This window comes from Ovis canadensis, chromosome 8 (assembly GCF_042477335.2).
Source record: "Ovis canadensis isolate MfBH-ARS-UI-01 breed Bighorn chromosome 8, ARS-UI_OviCan_v2, whole genome shotgun sequence".
Taxonomy (NCBI): Eukaryota; Metazoa; Chordata; class Mammalia; order Artiodactyla; family Bovidae; genus Ovis; species Ovis canadensis.
Genome location: NC_091252.1, coordinates 47,147,988 through 47,175,506, shown reverse-complemented (window position 1 = coordinate 47,175,506; position 27,519 = coordinate 47,147,988). Strand labels below are relative to the sequence as shown.

The 27,519-nt window shown below is 38.6% G+C and overlaps 1 protein-coding gene across 1 annotated transcript in view; it reads right to left on the bottom strand.

Moving 5' to 3' along the window:
* The window catches only part of ASCC3 (activating signal cointegrator 1 complex subunit 3), a 341,814-nt gene extending 314,714 nt beyond the window's left edge, over positions 1–27,100 (bottom strand). Inside the window, exons 1-3 of the mRNA XM_069599227.1 lie at positions 26,725–27,100; positions 4,156–4,286; positions 2,493–2,643 (exon numbers count right to left, since the gene is read on the bottom strand). Of these exons, the coding sequence (XP_069455328.1) occupies positions 2,493–2,643; positions 4,156–4,245 (241 nt within the window). The 5' untranslated portion in view covers positions 4,246–4,286; positions 26,725–27,100. The remainder of the gene's footprint in view (positions 1–2,492; positions 2,644–4,155; positions 4,287–26,724) is intronic.
* Positions 27,101–27,519: the final 419 nt, after the last annotated feature.

The window sequence follows — 27,519 nt, the reverse complement described above, 5'->3', positions numbered from 1 at the left end:
CAAGTCAATTTGAGAACAGCTGTAAAGAAGACTTGACAGAACCTGACCTCTGACCACAAGGAAAGAACCTAGAACTCCATCACGTTTCCATGTCAAACTTTGGGTCCAAGCCTAGAAGTGCCACAACTCAATCACAGGATTCACTGAACTTTGGACCTGTTTCTTCACATACAAAATGATGGGACTGGACAAGATGTTCCCTGATGTCCCCTTGAGCCGAAATACCCATTACTCTGACTCGTCAATATACATGGTCTTAAGTACCTCATACCAACCACTACGCTCAACTGAAATATAAGTAATTTTCTTTTTCTTTATTCTCTTGCTCCACCTTTTTAACACAATTACACAAAAATTACCTGTGTTAAAGGAATGATATAAGAGAAAACACACAGACATTTTTTCCGTAAGACTAATCCTCTTAATGCTGCTAGCTTTAATAAAATTTCCAGTATCACCAGTATTTTTCATTCAGACTAGATGACTAGTCAACTACTAATTTCATTAAAGCTAATAGTTATTTAACTTAAACACACCATTAAAAAGAGCACCCACCTAAATCCAACCCCAAGATTTCATCTGTCACAAAAATGTTAAACTTTTGAGATTTTACATCTCAAAATATTCAATTCTTTAAATACATCAGTCAATAGATTAGTCCCTGAGTTTGAATCAGATGTTTTGCTAACAGGCAAAACTCCTAGGATTATATTTAATAGATAATATAAATATATTTAAAGTTATTATATTTTAAATGGCTTTTAAAACAATAATTTTTGACTTGTCAGAGATATTTGCAGAAAGTAATAACAGAAAACTTTTTTAAAATCGTAACTTTCATATCATTTAATAAAGAATTCATTCAGTCATGGTACTGAATTAGCTTAATATATTATACTGCCTTTGCTAGGTATTCTGAAGTATTTTTATAAATTAAAGAAGAGGAATGACATTACAGTTTTTGAAAACTATCTGAGTCAGACACCCCAACCCAAAATCATTCTAACACCTTACAAATGAAGACAGTGAAGCCCAGAAGGGTTAAGATCCTATTCAAGGTAATTTAGTTAGATTGGAGACTTTGCATTTTCACCATGATTTTCCAGTGAACCCAACTGCCACAATATTCTTAAAATATAAAGTATGACTGCATGTCAAATGCTATCACAAATCACATCAGTGTGCTCTATTTTCCCCAGACTTAATAAGCAAACTCATGTCTTACCAAAATCCTTGAATTTCAAAACATTATCTCACTGCAAAAACATATATGACATTCATTTTATATTTTCACAACATAAAACTATGAGGTCATTAAATTTAACATCATACTATATTGCAAACCAATGATAATTGAATGATACATCAAAGTCAAATTATCTGAATAATAAATTCAAAGATTTGATGATCATAAATGAAGATTCTTCATGTATATGAGATAAAATAGAAACAGCTTCCAAAATTGGTGAAAGGAAGAAAACTGTCAACCAGCATATGGTGAAGTAAGAATCTAAATTTTCCTTCTACCAAGAAATCACCTGAAAAAAATTTTCATTTATTTGTCAAGTGAACTTTCATTAAGACTCTAAAATACACCAAGCACATAAGCACCGGGGATGGTATGTGTTGAACAAGAAGAATAAGATCCTGTTCCAAACAAAACAAAGGCAATAAATAAGCAAAATATCAGATAATAATAAATGTTGTGGAGAAAATGTTACCAAGGGTTACAAGATAAAGAATGGGTAATCATTTGAGATTAGATGATCAATGAGAGTCTCATCAAAGGAATAACTTCAAAAGTAACAAGAAAGGATCTACCCACTCTAAGACTAGGACAGAAGAACATGCTCAGCACAGGGAAGAGCATGTACAAAGAACTCCAAACAGGCACCAACCTGGTGGGCTTGGTTAAGTGAGAAAGGCTGTATGTCTGTAAAGCAGTTAGGAAAAGCAAGGATGACTCCTGATCAGAGAGAAAGATGAAGGCCAGATCGCACAGAGCCACAGTTATCAGTCTCAAGCTTTTGTATGTAAAAACCTGAATTTGAAGTTAGAAGTATGCTAGTGTTAAAGTATGCTTTTTAGTTATAAGAGTCTGGAATGCAACAATGAATTTCAATGAATAAACTCAGATGCTTTACCAAAGAGTCATTTGTTTGTTTTGCTCTCTTCCATCTTGGCAAAGTAGCCTGAGTAAAAGCTACATGGCTTTTAAGTTTCCTTTCAGCTGTGGGACAATTTTAATTTACCCTATCCTTATTTCAGTAAAGACAGTGGTTTAAAACTCTAAATAGATTTCTATAGATCCTTCAAATTTAATTTTATTATACTAATTAGCTTACTTCTGCATCCCTGAATCCTAAGCTCTTTGATAGATAAGACTATCTTATAATTATGACTACTTTTCTGGAAATTTTAGTATATAGTTTAAAAAGAATCTATTTTTTGAACTTTAGTGGTTGAAAAAAAAAACAAAAACAAGACTATACCTATTTGTTTTGCAGCCTGTAATATAGCTTTTAAGTCTTCATTTACTCTTTGCATTTCACTCTTCTCCAGTTTTTCATTCAAAAATTTTACAATCTTCATCCATGTCAGGTCCGAGCCTACAATTTGTTCATGAAGTTTAGACCGCTTCATCTGAAACAGATAGCATAATACAGAAACATACTGGTTAAAAGTTTTCTTGAATCTATCATTTATCACATATATTTTTCATTAATCATACAACTTGGAACCTTCTACAAGAATGCAAAATTGTTATCTACTCACATCCAAATTTACAGCTCCCAGAAGGAGCTTTATTTAAATGTGATTTAAAAGGACCTCATTTATTCAAAGATATGTTTTTAAAAGCTTCTTTTTCTATAGTTTAATCACAATGAATACTCATTATGAAATAATTTTCATATGGCAAAGTAAAAAGCAAAAAGTCCAACATCCAGATAACAATTGCTAACATACCACAAACCTCTTTTCATTTTCCTGCTTGTTTTCTACATAGCTTAGACCATACTGTATATAAGAGTTTTATGTCATGCTTTTTGATGAAAGGTATTTAAAGAAAATGGAGAAGGAGGTAGCAAAGTATAAGACAGTTAGAAAGCATCACTGCCCCAACTGACATGAATATGAGCAAACTCCAGGAGATGGTGAAGGATGGGGGAAGCCTGCGTGCTAAAGTCCATGGGGATCACAAACAGTCAGACATGACTTAGGGACCGAACGACAGCAACAAATGATGGGTTCAATATGTTCAAATCAGTATTGCTTTCCTAAGGTTGATCCTACAACAGGTTAGGAATCCAGGAGATTCTTATCTGTATATACTCTTTCCATGAGACTATAAATCTTTCCAGTCTCAAGAACTGACACAGAGAGCTGTAAATATTTTACTTCATATCACTGAACTTGATCCCTGGATTAAACTTCGTGACATCCTCTGACCAAATGAAAAGCAGTGAGTCAGATGTTATCCCTGTCATTTAGCTGCTAAGTCATGTCCAGCTCTTTAATTTTCCCCTTGGTTGTACTGATGATTTTGGACCCAAGAAAAAAATCATGGATTTACCAAATGAATGTTACCAATTGTTTTCTTGGGCTCCAGAATCACTGCAAATGGTGACTGCAGCCATGAACTTAAAAGACATTTGCTTCTTGGAAGAAAAGCTATGACAAACCTAGACAGCATATTAAAAAGCAAAGATATTACTTTATCAACAAAGGTGTGTACAAAGCTATGGTTTTCCTGATAGTCATGTATGGATGTGAGACTTGGAAAATGAAGAAAGCTGAGCACCAAAGAATTGATGCTTCTGAACTGTGGTGCTGGAGAAGACTCTTGAGAGTCCCTTGGACTGCAAGGAGATCCAACCAGTCCACCCTAAAGGAAATCAGTCCTGAATATTCACTGGAAGGACGGATGTTAAAGCCGAAACTCTAATACTTTGGCTACCTGATGCGAAGAACTGACTCATTGGAAAAGACCTTGATACTGGAAAAGATTGAAGGCGGGAGGAGAAGGACTGAGCGACTGAACAGAACTGAAAGTAAAATTTACCATTTTTTAAAATGCACACAGAATTGAGAAAAGGAATGCCAAATATCTGCCCATATTTTATATTTATAATCATTTTATCTAAAACAATGTACCTGTAAGTCAGCCACTTCTTCATTATAATTATCTTGCTTGGTGACATTTGAAAAGGAGCGCAAGGCTCCTGTGAGTCGAGGTAAAGCCATCTATTATTCAATCAGTGATCCATACAACGAGAAACTTGAAACTGAAACAAAACAAGATGATATTTAACTGTAGAGAGGTGGTGGGAGAGATAATCACATTCAACAAATTAGCCTGTATTTAAAATAAAAAAAAAACACTTAAGCAATTGCTACCAATGCTGAAAAGTTCTCTTGACACATTTTCTACCCACGTAGTTCTTTTATAACACACTGTCTTATAGGTGGGGAAAAAAAAAAACCAGACAAAAAAAACACCAACAACACTTGTTTGTGGGTACTACTATAACATTCCTTCAAATGAATTGTACAGATTTCCTACAGATTTCCAAGTATGACAACCAGTAACAATGACAGAGATAGAAGCATTTGCCCATCTTTTCTCCAATTTCATTTTATGTTCATTGATTTCATCTCACATAATCTCTTATTTTTTGTCTCACTGGCTTTTTCCAGTTACATGCATTTGTATTACTTGGGAGTGCTCTTCTGATGTTCATACAATTGCCTCCTTAAACAAAGTTCTTGGCTTAAAAGACCACTCAATCACAGACAGGGCAGCTACCCAGCTACTGTCTATCATAGTACAAAACTATTCTCTTTACAGGCACTAATTAATATTTGATAGTCTCTTATTTACTTATTTGTGGAGAAGGAAATGGCAACCCACTCCAGTACTCTTGCCTGGAAAATTCCATGGATTGAGGAGCCTGATAGGCTACAGTCCATGGGGTCTCAAAGAGGCGGACACGACTGAGCACTTATTTATATATTGTCTCACCCGACAAAGAGTAAGCTTCGTGACAAAAAAAAAAAAAAAAAGACCTTCATTTCACTCATCTCCGCTAGCAAACACAACAGTAAAGCAATATGTTTGGCAGTCAATAATGTCTTGGTTGGACCTCCCTGGTGGCTCAGTTGTAAAGAATCTGCCAATGCAGATGTGGGTTCAATCCTGGGGTTGGGAAGATCCCCTGGAGAAGGAAATGGCAACTCATTCCAATATTCTTGCCTGGGAAATCCCATGGACAGAGGGGCCTGGTGGGCTATAGTCCACGGGGTCGCAAAGAGTCAGACATAACTTAGCAACTAAACAACAGTTATGTGGTTAATAATAGAAGGATGAAAAACTGAGAAAAAGTAATCATGGTAATACGAAGACTAAAGAACCAGAAAACAATCAGAGCAGCTGAAGAAGGGGAGAATTCCCAGGCAAAGAAAAGTCAGACGATCTGATCTAATCTCCTTATCTATATGCTAACAACTAAACAACTAGTCTTCTGGCAGATAGACTATTTATTATGAAGCGAGTCCTCACCTTTGGATTACTCTTAGAGGGCTATCTTGGTTTAAGATACTTATTATAATAAAACTATAATATATACATTTATAAGGCAAGGCTCCCTGGAGAATGTCACATAAGCTATGTGTGTGTGTCCTCAGTTGTGTCTAACTCAGCAACCCCATGGCCCCTCTGTCCATGGGATTTCCCAGGCATGAATATTGGAGTGGATTATCAAGCCCTTCTTCAGGGGATCTTCCCAACCCAGGGACTGAACCAGCATCTTGTATCTCCTGCATTGGCAGGTGGGTTCTTTACCACTAGTGCTATCAGGGAAGCCCAAGCTATGAAAGTTGTCAAACAGAAATAATTCTGCCCCACTTGGGACATTTGGCAGTATCTGGTGACACTTTGGGTCACTGGGGAGTTGGGTGGGTACAACTGTCTTCTGGTGGGTAGGGCCTATTGACACTGCTAAACACACTATAAAGCACAGGACAGGCTCCTCACAATAAAGAAGTATCTAGCCCCAAATGTCAATGGGGCAGAGCTTATTAGGATTTCCACTCCAGACTCTAAAAATAGAGATGTTTTGTAACCCAAGCACTTCTCAATGTGTGAAAAGACCTATACACCTCAATTAAGAGACCTCACTAATTATTCTAAACCAAAGAGTATCTGTCGATTAATGGGACTGGAATAGCAACGAGGACACCATACAGGATGCCTCAGACCACTCCCTGTTTCTGCTCTTCTTGACTGCATACATCCTTGAAGTTATTATAAAATTTGATTTTCAGTAAAATCTCCAGTTCCTACATTAATCAGATATTAAAAAATTATATGAAATGTTTAACAAAATAAGAGAATTTTAAAAAAATGAAGAACAGTAAAATGACTAGGCAAATTGGAAAATATAACTTTTAGAAATAAAACTACATATTTAAATTAAAAAAAAACAATAATGAGTTAAATAATAGATTAGATACAGTGGAAACAAAAGTGGTGATCTGCACGAGAGAGAGATCTGAATAACCTAGTATATTGTTACAACTAGACCAAGTATAAATTAAGATCAAAGAGAAAGAAGCCCAAATATATCAATACTCACAATAAATGCAAACAAATTAATCTTAACACCCAAAAGACTGACAGCCTGAATTACTAAACAGCAATCAAGTAAACACTAGAGCTATACCTAAACCAGGACAGAGAAAGGTTGAAAGTTAAAAGATGGAATAAGATCCTTCTGTAAATGATGACCAAAAGTAGCTAGTGGCTATATCAATAGCATCAGATCAGATAAAACAGACTTTAAAACAAAAGATATTATTAAGGATAGGGAAAAAAAAACCCTCTCTACACAATATTAGAAGTTATAATTACTAAGGTATAAAAATTTTGAATTTGCATGCCTCGATAAAAATTAAACCTCAACATGCCTCAACGTTAATTAAAACAGACTTCCAGAAAAAAGTAACAAGTCCAACATCAAAGTGAAAGTTTAATAATTGATCACTTATTGATAGGTCAAATCAACATCAACAAAGAAATGGAAGTTGAGCAGTGAAATTAGTAAATTTAACCTAAAATAAATGAAAATATATATTCATTTCAAGTACATTTGTAACAATTTTAAATGGCCTATGTATCAGTTCAGTTCAGTAGCTCAGTTGTGTCCAACTCTTTGCAACCCCATGAATCGCAGCACGCCAGGCCTTCCTATCCATCACCAACTCCCAGAGTTTACTCAAACTCACGTCCATCGAGTCAGTGATGCCATCCAGCCATCTCATCCTCGGTCGTCCCCTTCTCCTCCTGCCCCCAATCCCTCCCAGCATCAGGGTCTTTTCCAGTGAATCAACTCTTCACATGAGGTGGCCAAAGTACTAGAGTTTCAGCTTCAGCATCATTCCCTCCAAATAAATCCCAGGGATGATCTCCTTCAGAATGGACTGGTTGGAATTCCTTGCAGTCCAAGGGACTCTCAAGAGTCTTCTTCAACACCACAGTTCAAAAGCATCAATTCTTCAGCACGCAGCTTTCTTCACAGTCCAACTCTCGCATCCATACATGACTGCTAGAAAAACCATAGCCTTGACTAGATGGACCTTTGTTGGCAAAGTAATGTCTCTGCTTATCAATATGCTATCTAGCTTGGTCATAACTTTCCTTCCAAGGAGTAAGTAAGTGTCTTTTAATTTCACGGCTGCAATCACTATCTGCAGTGATTTTGGAGCCAAAAAAATAAAGTCAGCCACTGTTTCCACTGTTTCCCCATCTATTTCCCATGAAGTGATGGCACCAGATGCCATGATCTTAATTTTCTGAATGTTGAGCTTTAAGCCAACTTTTTCCACGCTCCTCTTTCACTTTCATCAAGAGGCTTTTTAGTTTCTCTTCACTTTCTGCCATAAGGGTGGTGTTATCTGCATAACTGAGGTTACTGATATTTCTCCCAGCAATCTTGATTCCAGCTTGTGCTTCTTCCAGTCCAGCGTTTCTCATGATGTTCTCCGCATAGAAGTTAAATAAGCAGGGTGACAATATCCAGCCTTGACATACTCCTTTTCTTATTTGGAACCAGTCTGTTGTTCCATGTCTAGTTCTAACTGTTGCTTCCTGACCTACATATAGGTTTCTCAGGAGGCAGGCCAGGTGGTCTGGTATTCCCATCTCTAGTAAATCTCAACAAATATCAGAAAGTTAAGTATCGTACAGACTCCGGACAACAAAATTTGCAGAAAAAGAGCAAATGTTTTAGGTGTGGCAGGGAGCCTCTGCTGTATATTCTTTTTTTTAAAAAATCATTCTTGGGCTCAGGGTAACCAAATTAATCTGCTGACTCCAGATATAGTTCACATTTTCTGAATAAAATACAATTAGATTAGAAATCAGAAACACAAAAGATTAAAAAACACAGTTGTTTGCATTGCAAATCTGTAAGTAAAGGCTATGATTCGGGTGAGGTAAAAACCAGCTGGATTCTCCACATCACAATAAAGAATTTCAGTCAGAAAAGCAAAATGATCCAATGTGCAAATAAACTCCCTCACTGGCTGACTTTAAATTTCAGCTACCCACTGGGAATGAATTTAGGAGAACATTTCTGGAAATAAGATGATTCAAAGAATCACACTCGGATTTTTCTAACATGACATAACATACTTTCTGGAGCATCTGGAAGAATAAATGAAAGCAAGAGTCAGTGGACGCAGCATTGAGGTTGTAAGACTTTAGTGTATACTACAATCACCCGGAGGGCTTCTCAAACTGCTGAGCTTCACCTCGCTACTTTTCACCCCCAATCTTCTATTCAGGAGACCAGATGGCATTGAGATGGGACACAAGGATCTTATCTTCCCAGCAAGTTCTCCAGTGGTGCAGCAAGTCTAGTACCACACTTGTAGAACCACTGTTTCAGAGGCGTTATCTTTTATTCTGAAGTCACCATCTCAGTCCTGTCTCAAACCAACAGTAACCACGAAGTTTCCACCTATATTAAGAACTCAGCAGCTTAAGTTAGGTGCACAATCTGTTTCCCAGCAGTCCTTCTCAAAGAGGATCTGTGAGAGAAGTCTTACTGAAAGTGAAATGAGTGACTTTTTTCTCAATTCTCCTACAGATGGAACATAGTTAATATCATCCATTGAGTAGTAAAGCATAAAATGTATGCCTTAGGGCACTGGAGTTTAAATTCTCTACCTAGACTGAGAGAATTCTATTCAAAGATAAGAACTCTATTCATGACTGACAAGTCAGAAGTCTTTAAAGAAAGGTCTTGACACTAAACTGAACAGTATTCTGCCTCAGAACCTACCTTTTAACCATACATGTTGCTGCTGCTAAGTCACTTCAGTCGTGTCTGACTCTGTGCGACCCCATAGACGGCAGCCCACCAGGCTCCCCCATCCCTGGTGCTTTCAAAATATAGTATCAGAATAAGAGACACGTGATACATGGGATATTCTACCTCAGGCAAGGTCTTAAGAATTAACAGAGTTTGGTATCACTACTTTCATTATTTTGACCTATCTCACAGTAATCTGAATGTCCTGTCCCTCTCTTTAACAAGCAAGGAGTAAGACTTCATTGACTTTTATTCTAATTCACCAATCCAACAAATCCTAACAAAACAACAAACTGCTCACACCCAAACTCTAAGAAGAGATCTAATAGTAGGGCCTGGTAATGAGGTCACACTGTTAGACTCTACATTAACAAGAAACTTTAAAGCTCCCCGAGGGATCATCAAAATAAACAGTATGAATTATACTTCTCAAAAAATGAAATAAAGCAGATTCCTTGATTTTTGTTTATTTGGTTTTATCTATTTTATTCCTCAAGTTAAATGACTAAGACTGTAAAATATAATAGTTCACTTCTTCATGCTGCTGCTACTAAGTCACTTCAGTCGTGTCCAACTCTGTGCGACCCCATAATGGCAGCCCACCAGGCTCCCCCGTCCCTGGGATTCTCCAGGCATGAACACTGGAGTGAGTTGCCATTTCCTTCTCCAATGCATGAAAGTGAAAAGTCAAAGTGAAGTCGCTCAGTCGTATCGACTCTTAGCAACCCCATGGACTGCAGCCTACCAGGCTCCTCTGTCCATGGGATTTTCCAGGCAAGAGTACTGGAGTAGGGTGCCATAGTTACCTATAAATCATTTATTCACAAATATTTTAGTATCTCCTATCTAGCAGGAACTATGTTAAGCACTGGGTATAAATAAGGCTTACACAACTCTGCTCTTCAAAACCCACTGTATCCTATACCAGTAAAAAATCACCAAACATTTAAGGGTACCGGAAATGCATAAAGGTCAAATGGAGAAAATAAATTTTAAATCTTATGGTTATTCATTTAATCAGCAAATATCTACAGATCACCCACAATGTATTAGATACACTGCAAGGATCTAGAGATTAAAAAACGGGGAAAAAAGAAAAAACAGTTCAGGTATGACTGCCTCTTGCCCTAGATAACAAGTATACAATACAGCTGAAAAGAAAGAAAAACAGCCGCAATAATTATGCAGCTATAACTGCAGGAAGACAAGGGAGAAACACCTAAGAGGGTGGAAACGAAAGTAGGTAAGAAGGAAGGAAACTGAAATTTAAAGGACTTGAGTGAGTTGGTCTGATCGGGGGAAAAAAGGTTATTCCAAGGTAAACATATAAAGAGGAAAACTAAACCAACAGATTATTGCTTAAAAAACCCTATAAAATAGTGCATTTGGAGACTCATGAAATTAAAGATGTAAACAGAGACCCAACAGCATGGCTCAATTTAAGCACTTTTTATCCTACTAAAAAATGCAACATATTATAGAAAAATGACTCAGATATAAGTGTAGTGAACAGATTAAAGGTGAGGTCAAATTGGAGACAAGCAAACTATTTGGAAATTTATTTCAATAAACTAGGTGAAAGACAGAGGATACAAGTGAAGCAAGAAAGGACAGAAAAGGATGGATTTGAGAAATGTTTCTATTTGGGAGACAGAATAAATTCACGGACAGGATGTGAAGATAAAGGTCGAAGAGGCAGGACACCCACCTCTCTAGCTCAGGAAAGGCAGAACTGCAGAGGGTGTATGCAGAGAAAGCACACTGGAAGAGGAAAAATGATTAGTTCTGCTTTGGAAAATTTTGATCATGGGCCATCAAGTGGGATATACGGTTTAGGGTTTCCTATCAGAGGTCTGCAGCTAGAAGGACAGAATTTAGTGTTATCCTTTCAATGTAGTTAAAAGCATGGTTGAACATACTCGTTTATGTCAAATTATTTATATAGACCTGCAGACTCTCTTCCTAAGAAAACAGACATACACACATATAAACATTTTGTAATTCATCTCAGAGGATGCATGAAAGCCATGAACCCATCCATGTATCCTGAAAAAACCTCTTGAGAGCAGACAGTAGAGGGCCAAGGATCAACAAAGAGCTGTCATATGAAAAAAGTGGTATCACAAGAGAAGGTTTCAAATGTTATGCTACACAGTCCAGTGCACTCAGCCACCGAAGTCTTAGATGACTTTAGTACACACATTTTCAAAAAGAATGGTGGAAGAAAGCACATTTCAGTAGGTGAAACATAAATGGAAAGGAGGAAAATGGGTACTATTCCCTATTCCTTGAAGTACCCCTCTATGGTTATCTGAATGAGCCTTTAGACTGTCAATTAGATATACTGACAGATACACAGAAACAGATAAACAGAAACTGTTCTGAAGTTAACCACCCTTTTTAACATTCAAATAGGGAAGAAAAATATCTGACAGGAATGTATTTTCCTTTGTGAAATAATATTAATCAATAATTGGTAAGCTAGAATTCTAGTACACATTATTCTGAAGTAGCATATTAAAAATTATAAGATTTATTTTTCACATTCCAAACCCATGTTTCTCAACTCTAAAAAGGGTCCAATTGCTTGATAGCAACTTTAGGAAAATACAGTTACAGTATTTTTAATTACAAATAAATAACAAAAGCTCAAGAAGGAACAAACTATATTTCCTAATAAGTATAAAGTCAAGCAATTGCTTGTTGGTGATCATGAATACCAGGTAATTATTAGGAGGGGAAAAAAAAAAAGTAAAAGAGATATAATGTAGGTAAAGGATAAAAACACTGAAAAGATGGATGAGGCTGTGAATGGAGCAAAAATTAGAATTTAAGATTTCAATAGCTAAAACAGAATTATATGCCCACATACAATACCTTTTAGAAAAAATAAGCTGAAATATTTATATTTTAATTCGCCTGTTTAAAAAAATCAAGTTGTAATATAGATATATTAACACTGTTAAAATCAGAATTCAGAAAAATAAGCCTTAATAGATATTTTATATATATATATATATTCACACACATATATATAAAATCCTCTATTATACCATTTCAAAAGGGGGTGATTTTTTCTCATGGTAAATCCTAAAGAAAAATTTTAGTTACTTGTACTGAACTTGTATTTCTTACTTGTCTTGTACCTTATGTCACCAATAGGTTAATGTGAAGTCACATCTTAGGTATATTTAATTATTTGAATCAAACAACGGAGACCAAATACAAGGTATAGACAGACACAAACAATAATGCTAGAGATTCTGTCCACTATTTCACATACTCAAGACATGCTCTTGAGTGAACGGGGGTGAGCAACAAGAATATGATGCTCCCTTAAGTCTGTTTCAATAACAACATTCATATCCAACTGAGAATCCTGCTGTACTGTAGGACTCCAAGGTTTAAACCCAAGTTCCCTTTTTAAAAAAATATACAACATGGCCATTAAACACAAGCCAACTTTTTCATCTTGTTCATCCTCAGAAACTACGATATGTCCCAAGTTTGGAGGAAAAATGTGGCTGTATATGACATATTGAGAGACAGTAGGTTTTGACAACCTGGTGTCTTCCTAAAGGACTTTCAAGGGAAATTTGTAACTATTCATAACCTTCACCAAACAAGTTCACTTTAGATCTTAACTCATTGATTCTTGAATAGTTTCCAATCAAATTAGGAAATACACCTGGAACATGGAGAACTGAGAAAGCACAGCAAAGATAAATAAGTACATACATATACATTTCTTTTTATGAATCAAAATCTAAAAGATGATGCTGTTAGTGCTACACTCAATATGCCAACAAGTTTGGAAAACTCAGCAGTGGAAAAGGTCACTTTTCATTCCAATCCCGAAGAAAAGCAATGCCAGAGAATGTTCAAACTACCATACAATTGTATTCATTTCACATGCTAGCAATGTAATCCTCAAAATCCTTCAAGCAAGGCTTCAACAGCGTGTGAACAGAGAAATTCCAGATGTACAAGCCGGATTTAGAAAAGGCAGAGGAACCAGAGATCAAATTGCCAACATCCACTGGATCACAGAAAAAGCAAAGGAATTAAAAAAAAAAAAAGTGCTTCACTGACTACGCTAAAGCCTTTGACTATGTGAATCACAACAAACTGTGGAAAATTCTGAAAGAGATGGGAATACCAGACCACCTAACCTGCCTCATCAAGATATCTGTATGAAGGTCAATAAGCAACAGTTAGAACTGGACATGGGATAACAGACTGGTTCCAAATTGGGAAAGGAGTACATCAAGGCTGTATATTGTCACCCTGCTTATTTAACTTATATGCAGAGCACATCATGAGAAACGCTGGACTGGAAGAAGCACAAGCTGGAATCAAGATTGCCAGAAGAAATATGAACAACCTCAGATATGCAAATGATACCACTGTAATGGCAGAAAGTGAAGAGGAACTAAAGATCCTCTTGATGCATGTGAAAGAGGAGAGTGAAAAAGCTGGCTTAAAACTCAACATTCAAAAAACTGAGATCATGGCATCTGGTCCCATCACGTCATGTCAAATAGATGGGGGAAACGTGGAAACAGTGATAGACTTTATTTTCCTGGACTCCAAAATCACTGCAGATGGTGACTGCAGCCACAAAATTAAAAGATGTTTGCTCCTTGGAAGAAATCCTATGACAAACTTAGCGTATTAAAAAGCAGAGACATTATTTTGCCAAAAAAAGGTCCATACAGACAAAGCCATGGTTTTCCAGTAGTCAGGTATGGATGTGAGAGTTGGACCATAAAGAAAGGTAAGCACCGAAGAGTTGATGCTTTTGAAGTGCGGTGTTGAAGAAGACTCTTGAGATTCCCTTCAACAGCAAAGAGATCAAACCAGTCAGTCTTACAGGAAATCAACTCTGAATATTCATTGGAAGGACTGATGCTGAAGCTCAAATACTCTGGCCACCTGATGCAAAGAGTCAACTCACCAGAAAAGACCCTGATGCTAGGAAAGATTAAGGACAGGAAGAAAAGGGGGCAACGGAGGATGAGATGGTTGGATAGCATCACTGACTGAATGGACAGGAGTCTGAGCAAACTCTGGGAGATAGTGAAGAACAGGGAAGCCTGATGTCCTGCAGTTCACAGGGTAACAAAGAGTTGGACACAACTTAGTGACTGAACAATGCACAACAATAACACATACACCTTGCATATGAATCAAAATCTATAATGGCTTGTTAAGAATAAAATTTATATATATAAGATTCTTGTTCTCTAACTTTTCCCTCCAACTACTTACTTTAACTAACTCCAGGTTTACCAACCACAGATAGGGGAGAAAACCTAGACAGACTCATAACTATTAACCTAAGAGTCTACAGAAGACCTCCAAGGTTATATTAATTTTACTTTTAACAAAGGATAAGAAAAGCCTTTCTTTTCAATATTCCTGGGACGATAAATGGCAAGAATAACGTATCAGCACAGATGAGAAGAAGAATAGTCAGAAAGAACACCCTACAAGGAACAAACCAGCACACATATTCCAGAGAATGCGTGGAGCAGACCCACTACATACAAGGCAATACATATTTTCCTTTCATTCCAGTGGAAAAGGTTGTGGCCCAAATTAGCTGAAAAAGGCAAAATTCTCACTCCACCCCAATCTATGGGCCTCTGGAAAGATCGACTCAGGTACTCTGTTTCTGTCCCCTAATGAGCCCTGCGAAGATTAATTTAACTGAAAGCTCTCATAAAGTACCCTCATACACCAAACCCAGAACTCAAGTGATGCTCTGGAGTTAGCTTTAGCTGTTTAGAGCAAGCGTTTTCCTGACCTTGCATGCTTGTTCCTCCGTACCACAGTTACATGGAACACCACTGCATTCCCAAATACGAGCTCCAGTGATCTTTTAGAAATCTGATAGTTTTTACATGCAAATAACTAGGATTATACACTCCAAATCCTAAAAAAAAAATTATCAAAGAGTATAATGGCGTTGATCTTTATTTATTGTTTTGTGCAGAGGAAACTGTTGAATAGCCCTAACTCGACACTATGTAAAAGAAGTTGGCAAATACTTCGAAATAGCAGATGAAATCTCTACTCCTCTCTCTGAAGTAGAGAAAAAGTAGGCTTTGACAACAGGACTGAGGTGAATTTATGTTGCAAACAAGAAATATAAAAAAAGAAAAGGAAATTACTAACTCACTGGGTATCACAAATTAGAAAACATAATAATTTTATTGTAGTTACATGTTATTTAATGTAACCCATGCTTTACTTAGTCTTTCTGAAAGAATGTATTGCCAGGACCATTATTTAACATTCTGGTCTGAACTGTTTGTTTCAACCTTATTGAATTAAAAACCTAATTACTAAAAGAGGGTACTCTCTTTCACTCTGTATTAGTCAGAAATGCACCATGACAAATACAGTTACTAAGCATACCTTCTGTGTGCCCTGTTCTGAGCTGAACTACCACTCCATATTCTGTTACTCACAACCTCCTAAACTGAAAGATGTCTGAAAGGGTCAGACCCGTATTTCTCCTTCTTTCTTATATTCTAACTTGCTAAGCCATTTTTCTTAGCAACAAATTATATATACATTTCAGAGAAAAATGTAAGTTTTGACAATGACATCTCCTACTGTTTTTAGAACATAATTACTAAAGGAAATCTCTAAAGATTGCTTCCATTCAATATTCAATATCACAGTAATCCAAGTCTATGCCCCAACCAGTAACGCTGAAGAAGCTGAAGTTGAATGGTTCTATGAAGACCTACAAGACCTTTTAGAACTAACACTCAAAAAAGATGTCCTTTTCATTATAGGGGACTGGAATGCAAAAGTAGGAAGTCAAGAAACACCTGCAGTAACAGGCAAATTTGGCCTTAGAATAGGGAATGAAGCAGGGCAAAGAGTTTTGCCAAGAGAACACACTGGTCATAGCAAACACCCTCTTGCAACAACACAAGAGAAGACTCTACACATGGACATCACCAGATGGTCAACAGACTGATTATATTCTTTGCAGCCAAAGATGGAGAAGCTCTATACAGTCAGCAAAAAACAAGACCAGGAGCTGACTGTGGCTCATATCATGAACTCCTTATTGCCAAATTCAGACTTAAATTGAAGAAAGTAGGGAAAACCACTAGACCATTCAGGTATGACCTAAATCAAATACCTTATGATTATACAGTGGAAGTGAGAAATAGATTTAAGGGACTAGGTCTGAAAGATAGAGCGCCTGATCAACTATGGAATAAGGTTCGTGACATTGTACAGGAGACAGGGATCAAGACCATCCCCATGGAAAAGAAAGGCAAAAAAGCAAAATGGCTGTCTGGGGAGGCCTTACAAATAGCTGTGAAAAGAAGAGAGGCAAAAAGCAAAGGATAAAAGGAAAGATACAAGCATCTGAATGCAGAGTTCCCAAGAATAGCAAGAAGAGATAAGAAAGCCTTCCTCAGCGATCAATGCAAAGAAATAGAGGAAAACAACAGAATGGGAAAGACTAGAAATCTATTCAAGAAAATTAGAGACACCAAGGGAACATTTCACGCAAAGATGGGCTCGATAAAGGACAGAAATGGTATGGACCTAACAAGCAGAAGATACTAAGAAGAGGTGGCAAGAATACACAGAAGAACTGTACAAAAAAGATCTTCACAACCAAGATAACCACGATGATGTGATTACTCATCTAGAGCCAGACATCTTGGAATGTGAAGTCAAACGGGCCTTAGAAAGCATCACTACGAACAAAGCTAGTGGAGGTGATGGAATTTCAGTGGAGCTATTTCAAATCCTGAAAGATGATGCTGTGAAAGTGCTGCACTCAATATGCCAGCAAATTTGGAAAACTCAGCAGTGGCCACAGGACTGGAAAAGGTCAGTTTTCATTCCAATGTCAAAGAAAGGCAATGCCAAAAAATGCTCAGACTATCTCACAATTGCACTCGTCTCACACGCTAGTAAAGTAATGCTCAAAATTCTCCAAGCCAGGCTTCAGCAATATGTGAACCGTGAACTTCCAGATGTTCAAGCTGGTTTTAGAAAAGGCAGAGGAACCAGAGATCAAATTGCCAACATCCGCTGGATCATCAAAAAAGCAAGAGAGTTCCAGAAAAACATCTATTTCTGCTTTATTGACTATGCCAAAGCCTTTGACTATGTGGATCACAATAAACTGTGGAAAATTCTGAGAGAGATGGGAATACCAGACCACCTGACCTGTCTCTTGAGAAACCTATATGCAGGTCAGGAAGCAACAGTTAGAACTGGACATGGAACAACAGACTGGCTCTAAATAGGAAAAGGAGTACGTCAAGGCTGGATATTGTCAACCTGCTTATTTAACTTCTGTGCGGAGTACATCATGAGAAATGCTGGACTGGAAGAAGCACAAGCTGGAATCAAGATTGCAGGGAGAAGTATCAATAACCTCAGATATGCAGATGACACCACCCTTATGGCAGAAAGTGAAGAGGAACTAAAAAGCCTCTTAATGAAAGTGAAAGAGGAGAGTAAAAAAGTTGGCTTAAAGCTCGACATTCAGAAAACGAAGATCATGGCATCTGCCCCCATCACTTCATGGCAAATAGATGGCGAAACAGTGTCAGACTTTATCCTGGGGGGCTCCAAAATCACTGCAGATGGTGACTGCAGCCATGAAATTAAAAGACACTCCTTGGAAGAAAAGTTATGACCAACCTAGATAGCACATTGAAAAGCAGAGACATTACTTTGTCAACAAAGGTCCATCTAGTCAAGGCTATGATTTTTCCAGTCATCATGTATAGATGTGAGAGTTGGACTGTGAAGAAAGCTGAGCACCAAAGAATCGATGGTTTTGAAGTGTGGTGTTGGAGAAGACTTTTGAGAGTCCCTTGGACTGCAAGGAGATCCAACCAGTCCATTCTGAAGGAGATCAGCCCTGGGATTTCTTTGGAAGGAATGATGCTAAAGCTGAAACTCCAGTACTTTGGCCACCTCACGCAGAGTTGACTTATTGGAAAAGACCCTGATGCTGGAAGGGATTGGGGGCAGGAAGAGAAGGGGACAAACAGAGGATGAGATGGCTGGATGGCATCACTGACTGGATAGACCTGAGTCTGAGTGAACTCTAGGAGTTGGCTATGGACAGGGAGGCCTGGCATGCTGCGATTCATGGGGTCGCAAAGAGTTGGACACGACTGAGCGACTGAACTGAACTAAACTGAACTGAAAGATTGCTAGTTAACCATTTTTACAGTAGATACCAGGAAAATCATGGTAGTCATTGATTGATTAATAAAAATGACATCTGTATAGGTTGAACATCGTTATTTTTCAGTGATTTATAAAAATCTCCACCTAAGTATAAATAACAAAGTATCTGGGTCACTAAGTACTAGCTGTTGATTCCTGATCTTAACAGTACTTTTAATAAAATTATCTGTACTGTCTAATGTCAATGAGTTTTCAAAGTAGTCTTTTCCACATAAGTGACTTCTAGATATAAACCTGTCATCTTACTTTAAATGTTCTCTTCACCAAGGTAATCAGTACCATTTCTTTCCACCAATACCCCTCATTAAGCCTTGGCTTATATCCTGTCACAGAGAAATATGTAGAAACATGCATGAGAACTTTATACACCAACTTCAAGGCAATGGATTGAGAAGCAGCAGAGAAGTGACAAAAGAGAAAAAAAAAATTAGCAACACTTTTCACGAGAAGAATTGCACCACCTAAGGCGAAAATTACTCCTTGTTAAATCTGCATGGCAATGTGTGTTACATTATTTTCTGAACATTTTCCATATTCTGGAAATATATCAAAATTAAAGTTTTAACTAAGTTTCCTTATTTATTTTTAACTGAAGGATAACTGTTTTACAATACTGTGTGGGTTTCTGCCATACATCCACATGAATCAGCCATAGGTATATGTATGTCCCACTTGAAACTCCCTCCCTAATTAAGTTTTAAATAAACACAGAAGCCTAACAAGAAACAGAAGAGTTGTGAAAGCATCAAACTGAATGTCTAGCAAATCACAGGTTCTGAAAGCATTACTGAAAATGCTCTGGCCTATGAGACTTAACATCGAACACCTGGGCACTCTTTTAATATTGCCACCCATAATGTACTTCAATTCCATTTAACCAAATTACTTCTGCCATTTTTAATCCAGAGTCCATTCTCCATTCTCCTTAGCATAAAAGAGGGAAGAGGATTTAGCAGTTAATTAAACCTATTTTCTCTTTTAACATCCTAGTAATTGCCCCAAGAAATACACTGCTAAATGTAGCTTAAAAACTGTTTTCACTATCCTCAGTGTTTCTTCAAGGATACACATCACAGATTCTACAAATTCACTTTTCTTTAATTCATTCTTAGTTTGTGTACTCTTTCTGCATTGTTCAACTTATATTTTTTAAAAATACTCAGGCACAGCATCAGTTTCTTGAGACACCTCTCTCTACTTGATCATTGGAGTTAATGCACGATTAAGATCAGGATTACATTTTCAAGAGACCCAATCTACCTTTGTGTCTATCCTCTCAGACTAAGAATCACACAAATTTTTTTGTAAGTTACAGTTGCCAGATAAAAATATACAATGCAGGGTTAAATGTGAATTTCAGGTTGTTTAACAAATCATTCTTTTAGTATAATATGTCCTATGCAATAGTTGAGACATACTTAAACGGGATATAGTTATACTAAAAAAAAAAAAAAAAAAAAAAGCTGTTGCTTACCTGAAATCCAAATTTAACTCTGCATCCTGTACTTAGAAACACTACTCTGAATATTCAAATATCTGTCTTCCCTAACTCTTCTGGTAAATACTGTATCTTCTTAAGAGTGAGAGTTAATAAGAGATCTCCAGATTTTTTAAATAGGTATCAACTATTTAAAAGTTTAAATGAGAAGAATGAACACAAAGTAAAAGATGAGACAAGTCTGTAGTGGTGACACACCTTAACTGACCATCTATGAGGGCAGCTGCAATGACCTGAGAAGCACCAGGTGCCCAAGGGTGAACAAGTAAACTTCAAGAGGGTAATCTCACAATCTGGTGCACAAGACAACCCAATTAGATAAGCTATCTCAATACAGAATAAGACTGCTGGCTCTCAAAGAGGGCAGTAATGAGTGTTTTCGGGACACAAAGCAGGTGTATCCAGCCTAGCAGAAAAGGAAACTGGGAAGAAAAAGTACCTTTCCTTACTTGAGACAACAGGGATGAGGAGTCAGTCAGGTACACATACTCCTGATGAGTGACGAGAACATTCCACATTCAAAGAACTAAAGATGACTGAAGGATGGTGGTCAAGGAATATATAATGTGGCAGGAGATGGGGCTGGAGAGACAGGTGGGAACGAGGTCATCAGGGCCTTGTAAGTCATGTTGTTTGGAAACTCTTTTAATAGTAAAAGAAATCTCCAAAAGAATTACTGACTTGAGCTGTGTTTAACAAGGATTACTTGCCTGGAGAATCCCATGGACAGAGGAGCCTGGCAGGCCATGGTACTTAGGGTAGCACAGAGTTGGACACGACTGAAGCCACAGCACGCACACACACAGTATGACTGTGGAGAAAAAAATGCACCACAGGAAGGCAAGACCTGAAGCAGAAAGACTCTATGAGGTTGTTAGAGTAATCCAGAAGAGGAGATGAGAGTTCCTGAAGTGCAATGGTAGTGAGCATACTGAAAGGCAGAGACATTACTTTGCCAACTAAGGTCCATTTAGTCAAGGCTATGGTTTTTCCAGTGGTCATGGATGGATGTGAGAGTTGGACTGTGAAGAAAGCTGAGCACCGAAGAACTGATGCTTCTGAACTGTGGTATTGGAGGAGAAGACTCTTGAGAGTCCCTTGGACTGCAAGGAGATCCAACCAGTCCATTCTGAAGGAGATCAACCCTGGGATTTCTTTGGAAGGAATGATGCTAAAGCTGAAGCTCCAGTACTTTGGCCACCTCATGCGAAGAGTTGACTCATTGCAAAAGACTCTGATGCTGGAAGGGATTGGGGGCAGGAGGAGAAGGGAATGACAGAGGATGAGATAGCTGGATGACATCACCGACTCGATGGATGTGACTTTGAGTGAACTCCGGGAGATGGTGATGGACAGGGAGGCCCGGCGTGCTGCGATTCACGGGGTCACAAAGAGTCGGACACGACTGAGCGACTGAACTGAACTGAACTGAATGGTAGTGAATTAGAGGAAAGTGGAGGAATCCAATCAAATCTATTTGGCTTAGTCTGATTATTTTTATCTGTGGTGGGGAAGGAGGTAAGTACCACAGTTGACGTCCACATTGATAATCAGGTGATGATATAATTCACAAAACTAGACCAGAATATCATGAGTTCAATCTGAAACAGGGTGAGTCTAAGATATCCATATGACATTCAAGTAGAAATGGCCACCAGGGACTGAATATTCAGGTGTGAGGTTCAGGAGAGGAGTCTGAATACAAACATGAGAATCATAAGGAATACCACGGGAACAGATGAAAATTATCCAAGGATTTACGAGAAGACTAAAGAAGACAAGACAGCAGGAGGTGGAGACACACATGTCTTTACAGAAAAAATAGGGGTTGGGGGTGGGGGTTAAGTCTATAAAGGAGATTCTGAACAGCAGAAGGTAAAGTAAGGCCAGACTGGGGTTAGGATAAGTGAAGGATAAGTTTTAAACAAGCGATATGGTCAACTATGCCAAATGCTGTCAAAAAGTGTAGTAAAATGTCCTTGGATTTAGAATTTCAGCTGTGTTCTTCCAGTGTTCTGTTTCTAATAAATACAAAGAGAAGAGTTCTAGAGTTCTCAAAGCTTGTGTTAAGTCAAGCAACCTAAAACTTCTCTAAAACCCACTCAGTTTTCTTTCTGAGCTGATTGCCGAAATCTATGACTTAGGATAACAGCTTTTTCACCTTTTTAACCAACGACAGGGCCTCTACTTTTCTAACTTCAGATGACCAGGAGAGCAGTCAGGGGCCATGCATTAGTATTTGTCCTTGCCTTAAGGAATTACATTGAACAGTCCCACAGAGCCAACATCTTGACTATAATCTCCAAGAGGGCATAAGTAATGTATATCTCTTCTCTTTGGTACCTGGCAAAGTTCGTGGCCTATGCCAAGGAACTCAATAAATATCTGTTTAATGATGTGTACTCAGAGTATTACTGTGAAGTCTTCCGGAAATGATTGTTAGGTTATTCCTTTACTACTCCAGTCCCCAGAGTAAAAGCATTGCTAATATTTTTGCAAAGCTTCCTTCACTCCTTAAAGAATGTTCAAAAAGAATGTTTAATGGGCCCCCTTGGTGACAAAGGTACTACTTAAAGCAGGAGCCACCCCACACCTGAGGTCAGGGGCCGTGACCGAGAGGAGCTACCCAACGTCCAAGGTAAGGAGCAGCAACTGCACTTTATTGGAGCAGCTGCAAAGAGATATCGCACATCCAAGGTAAGAGAAACCCAAGTAAGACGGTAGGTGGACAGGGAGGCCTGGCGTGCTGCGGTTCATGGGGTTGCAAAGAGTCAAACACGACTGAGCGACTGAACTGAACTGAACATTTTAGAAAAGGCATGTGCACTAGGAAAAGGTGCACCGAAATCATTTTTGCAAATTGTGACCTGCCCTTAACATTAATTTCTTCTTATATTTATGTAGAATTTTACAATTAAATCTCTTAAATCAAGATGAAGCTGTATCTATTTGTATTTATAAATAAGAGTAGAATTTACCATTTTTATATTGTTACATTTGATTAGCCTGTTGAACATTTTATGCACTTTCAAGAATTTTTCGGCAAACCCAAATTATCTCATCAGTAAACAAGAATTTCCTCCCTTGAAATGGAATGTAGTTTTCCTTTTATCAAATTCATATGCCACGTTTCTTAGCTACACACAACTGAGGAACTTGGTAGTCACTCACTTCATTTGAAATTAACCTAGCAAGTCTTTGAAAATGCTGGAAAACATTATCAACTGCCTCTCTAACTACTCCACAATCCTAAGAAAAATTACCTTCCTTCTTTTGAAGTTCTGGTTTAATAGATATTATCCATAATTAAGAGGCTCTTGAATTCACATGCTTTAACATGAAGTCCTTCAACAACATGAACTGGTTGCACTGTAATCATTGGGAATTCACTTGAAAACAGACATTTCCAGACACCACTTCCCAAAATTATGATTTAGTAGTTTGACAATCTTTGGTTTAGTCATTAAATAAGTGCTGTGAACTTTTTCTTCTTCAAATAGAAATAGTTGTTCCCAATTATCTTATTAAAACATATCCCAAGAATCTTATTACCCGAAAATTTCTTACATATTACATTTTAAAATTATGTATCTTTCCAAATTCCCACCCTTATTTTCCATGTCAGTTCAAACCTTTGATAACAAATGCAATTCCTATGAATTCTCCTTGAAGAGGAAATCACAGAAGTGGCGGAAAACTAACCCAGACTCCAACACCAGGAAGACAGAATGGGAATCTAATTTACAAAGGTCCCCAAGGGTTATTCTACTCAAATAACAATTTCTTAGAGGTAGAATGCAGTGGGAAGAAACAGAATAAAAATAGAGGTAAATTAGTTCAGAGTCCAACTTGTCTGATGGCAGAAAACCAGCCAACTTCTCAAGGTATCAATTTTCTGATCAATAAAATAGAGAGGGTTACAAAATGATTTTTTAATGCCCCTTTCAGGCCTAATAATCTGATTAAACCAGAATACTCAAACAAGTTTAACTGCACTAGCTCTGAAACACAGAGAGTTTCAGAAATATAAATGTCTATAAGACATTATTATAAGCCAGCACAAGCAGGAAAATGAACAAACAGTAGACAAACTCACTCAAAAATATTCATTTGCTCATCTAACCACAAAATACTCAAATGAGATGGTACATACTGAATGAATGAACATTTACATGGGTCTGTCAACCATGTGCCAGATATTACACCAGGCAAAAGAAATAAGTAACTATTTTAAGTAACTTTAGAGTATAACGTAGGAGATAAGACACATAAAGTCTGCCTTTGGATAATTATTAAACACATACTCCCAGGTAGCTCAATGGTAGAGAATCTGCCTGCCAATACAGAAGACACGGGTTCAATCCCTGGGTAGGGAAGATCCCCTGGTGAAAGAAATGGCAACCTACTCCAGTATTCTTGCCTAGAAAATTCCATGGACACAGGAGCCTGGTAGACAACATTGCATGGGGGTCACAAAGAGTAGAACACAACTGAGCAAACACAAATAGTTTATTCTCTCCTCCTTGGTAATTAAGTACTTTTTCTTTCCATAAATGTGTTTGCTAAAATTTCAGTTTCGGGTAGACATCTGTTCAAAGTTGAAAACTGTGCCACATTACATCAAGACAGGGAAGTCTGACATGCTGCAGTCCACGGGGTCACAAAAGAATGGTAAACAACTTAGTGACTGAACAAAAACAACACCTCGAGACTATTCTGTACTAAAAGGGCTTATGTTAACTACTTCCCCATGGAAGGTATTATTGGACAATAAATTCACTTCAGCCAACAAGTATTATACACATTTCTGATGAAAATGCTCTGTGCATAGAACTACTATAAATTACTCTAATGAATTACAAGTTATTAAGACATAGACCAACAGACCAACATAGAAACTGGAAAAATTATTTTAAAAACATTTTTAATGTTTATGTATTATTTTTCAGGTAGAGACTGACTTCTAATTCTTAATTATATAACTAAGCCAACTTGTCCAAAAGAAAACTTACTCCTCTTAACCAGCAAAACACAAGCATGCATATTATCTTTTTGATCAAAAACAAAACAAGTCATGCTGTTCAAGTAAAATGATCTGCTCCTCTTTTCAATGCCACTTTATATATAAACACTGACAGTAACTTTTTCTTGCAAAAAGCCTTGCTTTTGTCAACTAGATATCCGTGGCATGAGGAGGAACCCTAATCAAGATTCTCTATTAGAAGGAGGCAGGACTATACAAAGTTTCCTAAGTACAGACATCCTGTCTCTCTTGACTGCCTAGGCCTAGCATAGTGCCTGGCACATAGAAAGACATAAATAAGTGAATGATGAATGAAAGAAAACTAAAACTATACAGCAGGGATCACAATGAGAAGCCATGAAAAATTAAAGAAAGAAAAAAGTGAAGTTGCTTAGTTGTGTCCGACTCTTTGCCACCCCATGGACTGTAGCCCACCAGGCCACCAGGCTCCTCCATCCATGGAATTTTCCAGGCAAGAGTACTGGAGTGGGTTGCCATTTCATTCTCCAGGGGATCTTCCCAACCCAGGGATCGAACCCAGGTCTCTCACATTGCAGGCAGATGCTTTACCGCCTGAGCCACCAGGGAAGCCCCAAGTCACTCTAATATTAGCTTACACTTAACTGGCATCTCTAAGGAGCATTTTTCTTATGCAAGAATATTATTATAACCACCATTAAAAATAAAAGATATATGAACAGGAGCACAATCCAGACTGGAATCAAAAGCTGAATCCTCAACTTTTAAGAACTTTTTTTTTTTTAAGAACATTTTGAAAAGTCGGAAAGATGATTTCAGTCTACGAAACATGAAATGTGGTGATGGAGATAACAGCTACTCAAAGTCTAATTTTACTTAGTGAAAGAAAGAAAATATGATTACTAGTTTGAACTGCACATGTGATGCCATTCGTATTAAACTTTTAGCTACCGATAAAATGACGTTTCTTTTAAACCAAAGAGCAAAATACATGAGCACACTGCAATCAGTGAACAAGTTAGTGTGTGATAAGAAGCCTATTTAAAATAAAAAAAACTGCCCACGTACCCACGACATCGCAGCATGCTCGCACATACAACAAACTTTCTTCAAAATAGCATTCTAGATTCCTCGATTGCTAAATTCACCCACAATTCACCATGGTCCACTCCCTATCCAGTTTATTTACTGTTCAGTGTGAAAGTAAAAAATACTGGGAAGTTGATTTCTCTCCAAAGTCCACGTGAAGAAAATGAAAGTTATTACATTTTTGTAAAGAAACAAAGAAAATTAATGAAAACAAACTACTCACGCACAGGGGAAAAAAGCACGCATCTGGTCATCACCTTGTGGCCTTAACCCCTTGGCAACATGTGGCTGTGTTCATGTTTTGATCCCCACCCCCCACCCTACAAATTTCATGAGCAAGACGAGACTATCGTAGACCACGGAAAAGTCTCAGGCCCAGAGAGGAATGACAGGTCCGGGCTCGCCTCCGGGACCGAAAGACAAGCGCACCTGGGGCGCCCTTGGCCCCGCCTCCCGCCGGCTTCCCCGGGCCGCAGGCTGCCCTTCTCCCCCCACGTCCCCCTCCTCACCTTCGGCCCCGCTTCAAGCGCTCCCCATCACTCCGCCAGCTCCGGCTTCCCTCCCTTTCGGTTTGATCTTTACTTCCCACGCCGGGAGGGGGACGGAGGGCAGGGCAGAGAAGGCCAGAGGACAACTTCCCCGCCGCGTCCTCGTCCGCACTCCACGCGGGCCTAGCCGGATCCTTCCCAGTCCTGGGGCAGGGTCCACGAAGACTGCTCGACCGCGGGACAGACTCACAGACCCGGCAAGCAGGGAGGGGGCGGAGCAGGCGCGGGCCTACACGTCACCCGCCCGCAGCGGCGCCAACGTCGCACGTCGGCTCCTTCGGTTCCACCCCGCCCGCGAGCGCGCGCCGCCGCCCCGCCTCCTGCCGGAGCTCGGATCGGGACCCGGCCAGCTGCGGGGGCGGGCTCTCGGGCGGGTGCGCGTGCGCGCGATCCTGGGATTCCGGGTGTGTAGGTCAATGGCAGGGGAAATCAATGGCGCCCCACTCCAGTACTCTTGCCTGGAAAATCCCATGGGCGGAGGCGCCTGGTGGGCTGCAGTCCATGGGGTCGCTAAGAGTCGGACACGACTGAGCGACTTCACTTTCACTTTTCACTTTCGTGCATTGGAGAAGGAAATGGCAACCCACTCCAGTGTTCTTGCCTGGGGAATCCCAGGGACGGGGGAGCCTGGTGGGCTGCCGTCTATGGGGTCGCACAGAGTCGGACACGACCGAAGTGACTTAGCAGCAGTAGCAGCAGCAGTTCAATGGCAACCCACTCCACTACTCTTGCCTGGAAAATCCCATGGACGGAGGA